This window comes from Homalodisca vitripennis, chromosome 7 (assembly GCF_021130785.1).
Source record: "Homalodisca vitripennis isolate AUS2020 chromosome 7, UT_GWSS_2.1, whole genome shotgun sequence".
Classification (NCBI taxonomy): domain Eukaryota; kingdom Metazoa; phylum Arthropoda; class Insecta; order Hemiptera; family Cicadellidae; genus Homalodisca; species Homalodisca vitripennis.
This window is the reverse complement of record NC_060213.1, coordinates 104,929,322-104,943,204: the sequence shown is the minus strand read 5'-3', so window position 1 is coordinate 104,943,204 and position 13,883 is coordinate 104,929,322. Positions and strand designations below refer to the sequence as shown.

Sequence of the window (13,883 nt, the reverse complement as noted above, 5' to 3'; positions counted from 1 at the left end):
ATCTTCAAAGGACCAGTCCGGTTCCTCCCCCGGAAACAATTCCGGCTGGCTGCTCTTGTTCTCGGTCACCGAATCCTCCCGAAGTTCTTTCGCCATCTGCCGCCTGAACTCTCGGCCATCTACTCGCAATTCCTTAGCCTCCCGTCCCCCGCAGATGGCTTCGGCGATAGCGCAGAGGAAAACCCCGCAGTCCACAAGGTTGTCCTGTGAAGGACAACTCCGCTCACCGTAGAGGCACCAACTCCAGGCCTCGGTCTTGGCCCTCATCTCCTTCCTTCTTCAGGTATTCGCGCAGAAGATCCATCGCCGGCTTGTGGTTTCTTCCTTTTAGAGAGTCGTATGCGCTGATGGTTTCCTTCCGTGGCTCTACTACGAGAAGCCACCAGTGGCCGACGTCCGCCAACTCCTCATGTACGGGGACGAGGATTTTCTCATAATCCCACAAGTCCTGGTCGCGATGGTGACCCCGCGCTCGCTCGTGGCCGGATCTCTTCAGCACCGTGAAGAAGTAGGAATCTAGTGCGAGGACATTTGGCAGGTTATGATCCATAGCATTCCGTCTATCCAGAAGCCGCAGATACGCCGAAATTACCTCGCCGTTTAGCAGCTGTCCAGGAAAAAGCCGCTCGGAATCGCATGGCAGCAAACGGACCTGTTTCCTTACGACTCGTGCCATCTTCCTTATTTGTCAAACTGTGGAACAAAAACCCAGACACACAAGCCAAGCTCCAGACTACCGTGCAAAGCCACAAGGTAACCACTCAAGCAGACAAAAACTACAAATGCAAATAGCAGGGGATAGTGCAGTTAGCGTGCAACCTGCAACCCAAAGCAAGAGTTCAACACATGCAGGAATCACAATAACTAAACTAGACACCCTTATCTATAACGTGCGAAGTTACAGCCTACTACTTACCCAGTAGGAGCTGCAACATCCGGCTTATTCAGCCAGATAGACGTGTTCCCTTAGTCGACATACTTTTTTAAGTCTTTGACGTGAGCTCGTAGCACATTCTTTTTTCGACCACAGAGGCTATAGATGTTTTGATCCGAACTTTTCTACAATTTTATAAGGCCCGTCGTATTTCTCCGCTAGCTTCGAGGCGAAAGAGTCAATCGCCGACGAGAGATGGTGTTGTTTCAGCCACACCAACTCCCCAACCCGGAAATTTTCCTCTCTCCTCCGCCTTAGGTTGTAATATTTTGCTTGAGATCGACTCGCTCTTTCTAAATTCGAATGGCATTGCTTGTACAGTTTCGCGAAAGCTTCTAATCTTTTCCGGTTCGTATCTGTCACATGAGACTCGGAGTCATTTTGCCCATTCTGTACCTCTAGGGGGCCATGGATTGCATTCGGTAACCGCAATTCCCGTCCAAAATTTAATAAAGCTGGAGTAAATCCCGTAGAATCATGTACGGCGGTGTTCATGGCGTACCTGAATTCGTTCAAGTGTATGTCCTAAAGCCGTTGATCTTCTTTGACGTACTGTGCGATCATCGTCTTTAGGACTCGATTCGCCCGCTCCACCGGATTCTCTTGAGGCGTGTAGGTTGCTGTCAGTTGATGTTCGATTCCCCAACTCTCCAGTAAATTACGCCATAGCTTGGCCGTAAACTGCGATCCATTATCAGTGATGGTGACCTCTGGTGCGCGGTATCGAAAAAGCACCAAATTTTGAAATGCGTTCACCACATTCGTCGCGGTCACTGATTTTAACGAACACAGTTCTACCCATTTCGTGAAGATATCCTGTACGACTAGGATAAACCTCGCACCTCTTCGTGAACGTGGCAAGGGTCCTATTATATCGGCTGTGACCTTATACCATGGACCAGTTGGTCTCCGAAAGTACATCTTTCCTGCTGGTTTCCGTTGTTCAACCTTGTGCGCCTGACAAGACTGACATCTTCTAACATAATTCTTCACATCTGTGAGCAATCCCGGCCAATAATACCTCTCTTGGACTCGCTTTGCCGTTTTTCTTATTCCGAGATGGCCGGCCGTTTCGCGATCGTGATTTTCATTCAACACAGCTTCTCGCTTGTCTTTTGGCACACACAGTTTCCAATTTAGAGAGTCGTCGAACCTATTCGCCCTTCCTCGGGGCTTATACTTCATAAGGTTTCCTCCGGCAATCCTTAAATTTCGGCACGTGTCGGGCTTGGAGGTAACTCTAGCAAACATCTTGTGGTACCAATCTCACTTTAAGTCCGATTCCTTTTCCAAAACTTCTGCGCTAGAGCATAACTGAGCGCTGTTTGCACCTTCTACGGGGTAGCGAGACAGAGCATCTGCCACTCTGTTTAGTGTACCCTTCCGGTAATGAATCTCAAAATCGTTCTGCTGATGTTCTAGCACCCACCGAGCTAGTCGTCCCGTCGGCTGCTGAATATTCATCAGCCATTTGAGAGCCTGATGATCGGTAACGGCGATAAATTTGTACCCCTCCAGATATGGCCTAAATTTCTTTACCGCCCATACTAACGCCAAACATTCCTTTTCGGTAACGGTGAACTTTTTCTCACCGTCGGTCAACAATCGGCTAGCAAATGCTATAACGCGTTCTCTCTTATCGATTTTCTGAGTCAATGCTGCACCCAGTCCATCATTCGAAGCATCTACTTCTAGCCAAAACGTTTGTTGAAAATCGGGACACGCTAGTATTGGTGTATCGGAAAGCTTATCTTTAAGCTCGAGAAACGCACTCTGTTGTTCGTCCGTCCAATCCCACTTTTCACTTTTCTTTAAAAGTTTGGTTAGAGGTCTAGTTGATTTGGCGAAATTCTCCACAAATCTTCTATACCAAGAAGCGAGTCCTAGGGAGCTTCTCAAAGAGCGAACTGAAGTAGGAGTGGGGAACTCTCGGATGGCTCGTACCTTTTCTGGGTCTGTACGAATTCCGTCTTTATTTACAACGTGGCCTAAATATTTTAATTCTCGTTTGCAGAATTGACATTTCTCTGCATTTGGTTTCAGACCAGCGCCTCGTAGCCTATTGAAGACATCCTTGAGGAGCGTTAAGTGTTCTTCAAACGTCTTACTGACAATAATTAGGTCATCTAAATAAGCAAATGCTTTTGGCTCTAGCTCGGGACCTATAATTTGGTCTAGTAATCGTTGGAACGTTGCTCCAGCAGAATGCAATCCAAACGGCATTACCCGAAAATGGTACAGGCCCTTGCCAGGTACGGTGAAAGCAGTGAGAGGTTTGCTTTCTTGCGAAAGGGGTACCTGCCAATATCCTTGTTTCAAATCGATGGTAGAGATGAAGGAGGCTTCTCTCAATTTCTCCAAAATCGAATTTATTTGGGGCAACGGGTACGCGTCTTTCTCGCTGACGCCATTTAATTTTCTAAAATCTATGCAGAAACGATATTTCCCACTGGGTTTCTTCACGAGCACTATCGGAGAACTCCACGGGCTCGACGATGGTTCTATAACTCCATCTTGTAACATCTTATCAACTTCCTCGTTAATGATCTGTTGCATCGCCGGATTTCTAGGATAGTATCGTTGTTTTATCGGTTCGTTCTTGCTGAGTTTGATTCGATGCTCCACCAAAGTTGTTTTTTTCCCGAGCAGGACTCGAATTTAGGAAGCTCTTCCTGTAAAAATTCGTTCAATATGTGTCTCTCTTCGTCATCTAGTGAACTAACCTCCTCTGGTACTCTGTCGCTATTCATACAGCTGACGTCGGTCACACGACTGTCATATAGATCTCCGACGCAGTTAACTGATACCAAATTTAATGGTCGGATCAGGTCCATGCCCTGGATGATCGGGGCAGTCAGCGACGGCAAATACGCAGTTGCTACGTCCAGCTCGTGATCGGTGATTCTGCATTTAAAGCGATATATGCTCGAGATGGACACTTGAGTATTGTCGGCTAGTGAGATTTTGAATTGTTTCCTCGCAGGTAGAACGCCTACTTTCCCCAGGAAATCGGCTACCTCTTCATTAATGAGTGACGCCACTGCACCGGTATCAATCAACGCTTTGAAGTTTCTTCCGTAAATCTCCACGTTCGTGTACGGTCTTGGGTCATCAATATCGATTCGATTGTTCATGCCACAAAATTTTTTAATTTTGTCGAGCCATTCATTCCATTCTTTCGGGGTAGTCAGTTTTGACTTCGGTTTGGACTCCGGTGACCCCCAACTCCCGAAGTCCACGCTTCGTTTCCCGATTGCCTACAATCACATGATGTCGTTTTAACACCTGGCTTCTTACAGTTGAAACATTTCAAATTCCTTGGTTTTCTACAATTTCTATAGAGATGGCCTGGTATTTTCGCAGTTCCAACATACTATCCCTCGTATACTATTAGGCTTTGACGGGTTATTTTGGTCGTCACAAGTTTGCATGTGTGTAGTGGCTCTCTGATCGGTGGACGGTTCATTGAAAGATACTTTCCGGTGCCCGCTGTCGGATGGCCCGGTTTGCGCAGTTTCAAGTTTATTCCGAGTTTCCGTTCTGGGATGTGCAGTCCTAGACACGGCATATGCTTGAAAACTTTCTTTCAGTTGCTGAGATCTACCTTTGCTTTGAAATGCTGTTTCCGGAACTAGCGCTTGAGCAGGACTCGGTGGAGGGCGATAATTAAGCTTTTCTCGTAGACAAGTTTCATACTCATCAGCAACCTTCATTAGTCCGGCTAAGTTCACGAAATCTCTCCTTCGAACATACATTTTATACGTCGGGTGCGTATTATTGTAGATTCTTTCTAACTTCTCAGTCTCCGAAAATCCTCCTCTTCTTCTGATGAGAGTAGACAGAGCAACAACGTATTGTTTAAACAGTTCTCCATCGCCTTGGGTTCGTTTTCGAATTTCATCATCCAGATGAACGATATACCCCGGTGGCAGGTACTGTATCTGAAAGTCTCGAAGAAAATCTACAAAGTTTGCCCAAATATCTCGATTATTTCTGTACCACAAAAGTGCACTCTCTTTTAGCAGTTCAGGTAGAGCTTTTAGCATTCGATCTTGTTGGACTTCATAGGCATCCATCAATTCGTGTAGTCGTTCTAAGAACGATATGGCGTCAGATCTCTCCTGCCATCAAAACGAAGATTCCATTTGCGCACCATATTGCACAATGTAGCGGTGTCTGAAATGCTGTGTGGGTTACTCTCGAAACCAGACGCCATGTTTCCTGACTGCGTATTAGTGAACTCGTAATACTGTTGTGGTAGCGAGTTTGATGGATGTACGTTCCGGGATGCCATCAATTCATACTCTGAATTCTGGCTCAACTCTCTCGGGGTTGTTTGTTCGAAAGTAGTTGCTCTAGTCGCTACGAGTTGGGACTGTGGTCGTACAGCTCCTGACATGATTCGCTTAACTTCTTCGAACGTAGCGGTAGGCGGGAGACCAAGCATCTCTCTAATAACTTCCATCGCTGTTTCTGTTTTCGATTGCACATTTTCGTTATTTGGGAGAGTTTCGCCGCTCGTTGCTAGACTCACACTTCCATATTCCGTAGGAGCAAATCTGAGGGAAGGGCTCTTCGCAATCCCACTTCGTGCTAATCGCACTAATTCTGCTCGCAACTGTTGGCTATTTACGTCATTCGGTACTCCATATTTATTAAGTTCAGCTTGTAGCTGCGGTTTGGTGAGCTTATAAACCCAGCTAACCCTTGCATCCAAGTCGGTTGATATATTGCCGTCGTCGGCGCTTGGAGTTACCAAAGTCTGAGGATTTATCGGATGTCCTGTTTGATCGGTCTTTGGTATTACTCCAGTAGAAGTAGACGTCGTAGGCGGAGCCTTCGTTGTTTTTGAATCTGTTTTCTTTGTATCGCTTGTAGTACCGCTTTCTCCTCCATTAATATACATCCAAAATACGTTTCCATCCAAGAAGGTTTAGAATGGTTCTCAGAAACCTTAAAATGTATAGATCCATTTTCAATAGTTATTCGCAGTAAGTTTGTGTATTTTAAGTTGTCTCTGTCGTATCACTTAGTATTTTGTCTTTCGATTTATATTCTTTTCAGTACCTGTTCGGGGCGCCATTTTATGTGAGGTGTTTCGGTGAAATCGCTTTTTATATCGTCTGCCCTGATAGTTGCAGTCGTGCTGGGTTCTATTCCAGGGTTGTGATATCGACTTATAGCTATTTCTATCTTACCCGCGCCCTCACCGTACGCTGGTAGAGATCGATATGATACACAAGGTTAAACGTGAGTGAACAGAAAATCTCAGACTCGTTCAGAGCGAATTCAGTTATTCACACTCCTCAATAGAACGATATCATCACAGTTTTCTGTTCTATGTCTCGCGATTTCACGTAAATAAATGTCGATTAGAACTGTCAATGCTCCGTTCTAAAATGTGACGTTTAGAAATAAATCCTATTGTAACGACGACTATTTGACAATTATTTGTGCGTGAGAAAAACAGATTTTTAATATCGGTGGTCCGCGAGATCTTTATTCCACAGCCGTTGGCTCGAACCGGTCTCAGTATCGTCTGCTCGTTTCTTCTTCCTTCAGTGTGTTGTTGTGCTGTTTTAAGCTGAGGTTATGTTTTGAATTTATAGTATCAAAATAAAATATTAAATATATTAAACCAAACAGATTCCTTCTCTATACTAACAAGACTAACGTTAACGTATAAGTTTATAAGTTAAGCTGGAAGCAAAATGTCTAAGGGAAGTCTTGTGTTATATCCCTCTCCTGTGAAGCAGCTAAATCCCTTCAAGCAAATATATTTAGGTTATTTAATACAAGTATCCTAGTTCAGCAATAATACAGGTATTTCGTGTGTACTATTTTCCTCTTTAAGCCCTTAGTATCAAATATGCTAATATTAACAAGCATTAAAAGTTTGTTATAGCCTACAACCTAACATTCACTTTGAAACATACTCTTCGAAGTAGGAAGTAAAGCTTATGCGATTTACAGGGCACCAAACAAATATTATTTAGTAACCGGGCTGAGAATTCAGAGGTTTATTAAGCCAATGAATAATATATCTGTAAACAAGGCTGTTACCTAGATAGACTAAATTAAGTTCCCAGCCTATCCTGGCGATGATCAATAATTTTGAGCTTAGGCTATTAGGCCTACACGACTTAAAGTAAGCAAAATATATTATCATGACCTATAGAAAGGTTTATATATGCTATATCTAGTAGATTAACCAAGTACATACACCTAACTTATCTTATGCACCAAACTATTAACTTTTAAGAATAGGATAACAAACCTATACAGCTTATAGGATGCAAAATATGCGTTTGCAAACTAGGACAGATAGTGAAGGGTAGTAGAACCTACAGTGAATAGACACACTACTGTCACTAACCGCAATAACCTATAAGCTGTTGTTAACCTATCCTACGCACCGAATTATTAATTTTAGGAATAGGACAACAAGCCTACGCGGCTTATAGGATGCAAAATATGCGTTTGCAAACTAGGACAGGTAGTGAAGGGTAGCAGAACCTACAGTGAACACACTACTGTCACTAACCGCAATAACCTATAAGCTGCTGTTAACCTATCCTACGCACTGAGTTATTAATTTTAGGAATAGGATAACAAGCCTACGCGGCTTACAGGATGCAAAATACGCGTTTGCAAACTAGGACAGGTAGTGAAAAGTAATAGAACCTATATTTAATAGATACTCTACTGTCACTAAACGAGATAGCCTATAAGCTGGTCTTAAACTATCCTACGCACCGAATTATCAATTTTAGGGATAGGATAACAAGCCTACGCGGCTTACAGGATGCAAAATACGCGTTTGCAAACTAGGACAGGTAGTGAAAGGTAATAGAACCTATATTTAATAGATACTCTACTGTCACTAAACGAGATAACCTATAAGCTGGTCTTAACCTATCCTACACACCGAATTATCAATTTTAGGAATAGGATTACAAACCTACGCGGCTTATAGGATGCAAAATACGCGTTTGCAAACTAGGACAGGTAGTGAAAGGTAATATAACCTATATTTAATAGATACTCTACTGTCACTAAACGAGATAGCCTATAAGCTGGTCTTAACCTATCCTACGCACCGAATTATCAATTTTAGGGATAGCATTACAAACCTACGCGGCTTATAGGATGCAAAATACGCGTTTGCAAACTAGGATAGGTAGTGAAGGGTAGTGTAACCTATAATGAATAGATACGCTACTGGCACTAACCGCAATAACCTATAAGCTGCTGTTAACCTATCCTACGCACTGAGTTATTAATTTTAGGAATAGGATAACAAGCCTACGCGGCTTACAGGATGCAAAATACGCGTTTGCAAACTAGGACAGGTAGTGAAAGGTAATAGTACCTATATTTAATAGATACTCTACTGTCACTAAACGAGATAACCTATAAGCTGGTCTTAACCTATGCTACACACCGAATTATCAATTTTAGGAATAGGATTACAAACCTACGCGGCTTATAGGATGCAATATACGCGTTTGCAAACTAGGATAGGTAGTGAAAGGTAATAGAATCTATAATTTATTAATAGATACACTACTGTCACTAAACGAAATAACCTATACTACGCACCGAATTATTAATTTTTCAAAGATTCCGTAGAATTCAAGGTTAACGAATCAGCACTAGTTTTTATATTCAACATTCAATATTCGTACTGTTTTTAAATTCCCTTAATGATTACAATTCGGGGTGACTCACCAAAAGACGATATATGCCGACTGCGTATCCTCTCGTATTCCTCGACTCGACTTCAGACTTCATAAACCGACGTCCGCAAGCGAAAAATCTTCTCCTCGAATTGGCTTCACTCCACGACGTTAGCAAGCAAAAACTCTCTGTCCCTTGTCGGATCGGCTGTATAAGTAGGCCGCCAGCCGGTCAGTCATGCGCAGAGACGCGTTTTCGTCAGTCGTCGCCAGACGCTGCAGCGGTCACATCGGAGCTCCGGCTAACTGCACTGCCCCGAGTAGAGAGGTTCCCTAACCTCAAATCGACTCCTTCTAATGGAATGACGACTACGACTATCGACGAAAAAAAATAAATCGACACACCTACTTGTCAAAATAAACGTTTTCCTCATTTAAGAAAAAAAAACGGGGTATAAAATTGAACCCTTACAAAGTAATACTTATATATTACTTGAGATTCTTCGTACATGTATAACTTAAAATTCATGCGTTAAGTAGTAAGAAAGATAAAAATTGTACTTAAGGGATTCATAAAGCATTTCACCTTTTAGGAACAAACCAAGAGTTTTAAAGAAACCTGAATCCTGAAGAAAACTATGAGATAAAGGCGATTTCTTTGAATATTTCGCACATCGGTGTACTAAAAAAGTGGAAATTTTAACCATAATTATATAAATTGTTTTTTATATTATTTTCTGTTCCTAAAATCAATGTATTAGTATAAAATCAGATGGCAATCCTATTTTAAGCCTCATCTTGCTCGTGTGTAGGCCACAGACCTGTGTGAGGGCCTTATTATACAGAGAAACAGAGTTAGGGGTGACTGATAAAGTACAAATTCGTTGTTATTAATAAAAAGTGTAATGATCACAGAGAGGATTTGAACCACGCTGTCTATAAGATCCAAATGTTCACCTAATAGATCAATCGGCCACTGGCACCCCCAACTAAACCTTATAGATCTCGTAATGATTTAGTCCCCTTGCAGGTTTCTTTATAGTTGTAAAGTTTAGTAATGGAAAAGTTGTCATTTTACAAAACTAAATTGGGACTAGTATTATTTTCTTTAGTTACAACATATTACAAACTGAATATCACAGTTTAATGAAAAGCCATATCGATAATTTTAAAGGTAAATTGAAATTGTTTTCTAAACCTCGTATAGTTTTATTTCTGTATCTGATGTATTATAAAAGAAGAGTTAAAAATAAGAAATAAAAAACTTCACAGAAAATGAAATAGGTACTTGCTCACGTGTTAAAATACAAACTTATAAACATTTTAACACAAGTGTACAATCTGCTAAATATAAATATAATACTTTATTAAACTTTGAAGCCATTACAGATATATATTAAACAGATAAATCTTACTTAAAAGTTCTCAAATCTGTTATCATTGAGAATAACCTATTCTATCCATCATATTTTTGCTCGATTTATTGTTTATTAAGAAACCGGTAATTTTTGCCCATAGGAAATTTGACGAATGCCCAATGTAGTTCTTGTGGCAAAAGTTAAACGTTAGCAAGTAAACTGCATTGGTTTGTACAAAATAGTTCATAAAATATTAAATACAACTGATGTGTAGCACTATATTTAAAATGGTTGATAATACCAATTTCATTATATAAATAATGTTTTTCTATAGCTTCAAGACGAAAGACAAATGTTCATGAATATTTCCAATGTGAGTTCCAGGCTGTACAAAATTATTGTCTAAACTTTCAGGTCTCTAAAAATTAGGTTATCTGAATAGTAATTAAAAACTAAGATTTGGATTTTACCTAACTAAAACTAAAATAATATTACCTTCAAATTTTAACAAACGAACACACATAGCCAAATGAAATGAGCTGTAGAAATTAAATTGTTTATGTATCCTCAGTGAAGCCTGTTACGCGACACTTGTTGTAGGTACTCAAAAGTTTGTAGACATACACCTAAGCTTTTATACAGTTAAACTTTTCTCTTACAATCACAACGAATTGGTAGCATTACGCTTTTAAAATAAGGTTTAGAGAGAAGAATAATTGAGTCTTTGTATTAAAAAGGATAAAATAATAGTTTAAACTAAAACTTTAACAATTTAATAATTGATGAACTTTCAAAACTCGTTCGAGATAAATATGTTTCGTGATTATGAGGAACTCATCGTTGAGAACTTGGAAGGAACTGAATATTCTGATGTCGAAGAAAATCTACTGAACAAAACAACTTGCAATATACTTCTGTAAATATGGACATTCGAAACTCAATCTATGATAAACGAGTTATTTTGAATAGCATAGTCACATTTTTCACACATAAATTCTAGAGATTAGGCACATGAGGAAAAACGCCTGTAACGTTATCCTTTTGAAAAAATTTATGTATGGATATGTCTTAGTCTGTAATATAAAAAAGGTTTACACTAAATAATGTGTTTATATAAATATACATTAAGTAAACTGTACTATCCTATACGTCTTGGATATTGCAGGCGGTGAGTAACAGATAACAATTAACTACGACTGCTCGGGACAGGTGTGTTAGCTAATATCCCCACCATCAATACTCTGATATCTTCCCTCTCACTCCTTCACAAGAGAACGTAATTACGAGTTGAAAATATCAAGGTTCTTTTAAGGACCTTAAAGATAATTTTATTTTATTCTTCTTTGTATCATCTGAAAATTTTAAGAAAATAATTTTAAATGATAATAAAATTTGTGAAAATAGCATAATTTTTAAAAAGTAGCCAATATCTTATCCAACTCGACTTTTACCAGAAATAATTATTTCTACTTATTTCACATAAAATTATAAATAATTAAAGTTTTTAAATTTTACCTTTAAACTGTTTTTATAAGTTATTTGTATAATTATATTCAGTGTCACGGCGCAATTATGTTAATTGTTCAGTTTTTCAACAGTGGAGTCATTTATCATGACCATTACTTTGAAATCTACCCACGTTCATTATTTCAACATTATTAACCTTAGTAAGAAAGCTTAAGAGTTGCATTTTAGTAAGTTCATAAAGTATATTACCTTTTGGAAATGATATGTTTACGAAATCTTATTATAGATAATAAGTATAAGACAATGTGGATGTCTTTAAAAATTAGGAACTTATGAGCAATAAAAAAGCTAAAAATGTACTTATAAATATATTTAAAGTGTTTGGCTATTAATTAACAGTTTCTACATATATGTTTATATAGGAAATAGACATCCCTTTTACAGTAAGGCTTCTTTTGCATTATAAATATTTTAACACATTTTTATGATATTTTAACTTATTAACTAAAAATATAATACCATATTAAACTATTGAAACTATAACCGATATGTATTGAACACATAAATATTTCTTTGGTTCTCTAAACTTTTGTTATTGTGAATTACATGTCATAGTTTTATCCATCGTTATGGTTTTTTTTTTAAAAAAAACTTTTCATTCTTGCCCATATGGAATTTGAGGATTGCAAATATCCTTTCGACAAATTTTACAGAATACCTGGTTAATTGTATTAGTTTTTTCTAACAAATTCACAAACTATTGGTTACATTTATTTGCAGCGTTAAGTTTGAATTAATTCGTTATACCTAGTTGTTTCAAATATCCCAACAAGTTTCATGAATAGGTTCAAGACAAATCACAAAGTTTCATGTTTATTTTTAATCTGAATACTACAAGCACATTCTTTAAACTTTCAGGTTTCAAAAAATATACGTTATCTAAAAGAAATTGGCCAATTAAAATAGGACTTTTTGAATTTTTTTTAATTGAACACTATTGAACTTAAACATACCCCAAATAATTGTTTAATACATTTTGTGCCTTTCACGAAGTTATCTCCATAGACTTTAGTTTTCTAGGTGGTTTAAGCTTTGTAGGTTCTGAAATCTGAAGACATGACACAATAGCATTTAGCTCTAATGAATAGAAAACTAGGTATGACACATTTGGAAGCTAATTTAATGTAATTATTTGATTTTTTAGCAGAACTACCAACTACTGGAATATTCAGAATATTTTTGGCCATTGAAGTCATCGATGGTTTCATATTCTCACACAATGTTAACAGATACGTTACAAAAAATCGCGAGACATAAATAACATCAGTAACTATTATGTAACTTCACCAAATTTAGCGTTTAAATAAAATCTCTAACATAGGGATACTTTTGCATACTATCCCTCTTTCAGAATTCCGAAAACATATTTATTACCCGAAATTTAATTAAAAAACAGTAAAGAAAACTGTGCATTGCAGACCACAGAATGTAGGGAGACACTATTTAATAATTTAAAATGATTTAGGAGGTCTTAATGCATGTCATAGTTCTCATTTGAATGCCAAGATAGTAGGAGTTATATCAGGAAATATTTCAGGATGAGACATGTCATTGACAGATGGGGGAGTGTCAGTAGGAGAGCATCTTCTACAGCAGCATTAGCAACAAATATTCTGACATCTGTCAATAACCACTCTACAAGAAATGACGGTTCTTAACAAGTTCTACAACGACATCATCGTTGGCCCTTGACGTTCAGTTGTTTCATATTAATGTCAAAATTTATCCAACCTTATTGCTTCTGAGTTGTAGTTGTAGTTGAATTTTACCGTGTAATTTATTATATAATAATAATTATTAACACAGTAACGCTTTCGGACAAAATATTTATTAAATAATTAATGAATGCATATGCTCTATTTATCTTAGTTTCTTTTCTGATCCGGAACGTGAACAAATGCTGAATACGAGTAAATACGTAGCCTTGGATAGATCGGATCTAATAATCCAATCTGAATAGTTTTATTTGCTATTATACCACTTGCAATTAAACATCGTTGGCTGAGACTATAATACATAGTGCTTGACAACTGAGAAGAAGACTTAATTGAAAAAATAACGTAAAACATGTAATAGTTGTAAGATATCTGTTAAACCTGTTGAAATCTCCATCCTCCCTAACAATGCTAACCACAATCGTAACCTTTTGAATACACTTCAAACTATTTGCAAAATGGTGCACAGATCCTTCTTATTATTTTTTTCAAAGATCCTCCAACAGGCCAGAGGCCTATATGTACGGGCAAATTGAGGCATACAAGGTATGGGTCATTCATAAAAATTAATAAGAAATTTATTTTCATTATTACAATATTTTTAATAAAATATAGCTGATATTCGTGTAAGTTTAATAGAAAATAGTTAAGAATATTAACTATTACAATG

General features: G+C 38.3%; 1 protein-coding gene across 1 annotated transcript; it reads right to left on the bottom strand.

Moving 5' to 3' along the window:
- Positions 1-223: 223 nt before the first annotated feature.
- Positions 224-676, bottom strand: LOC124366828 (sentrin-specific protease 1-like). The gene has a single exon (XM_046823429.1). It carries the CDS (start codon positions 674-676, stop codon positions 224-226), a length of 453 nt encoding a protein of 150 aa, XP_046679385.1.
- Between the last annotated feature and the right edge of the window lie 13,207 nt (positions 677-13,883).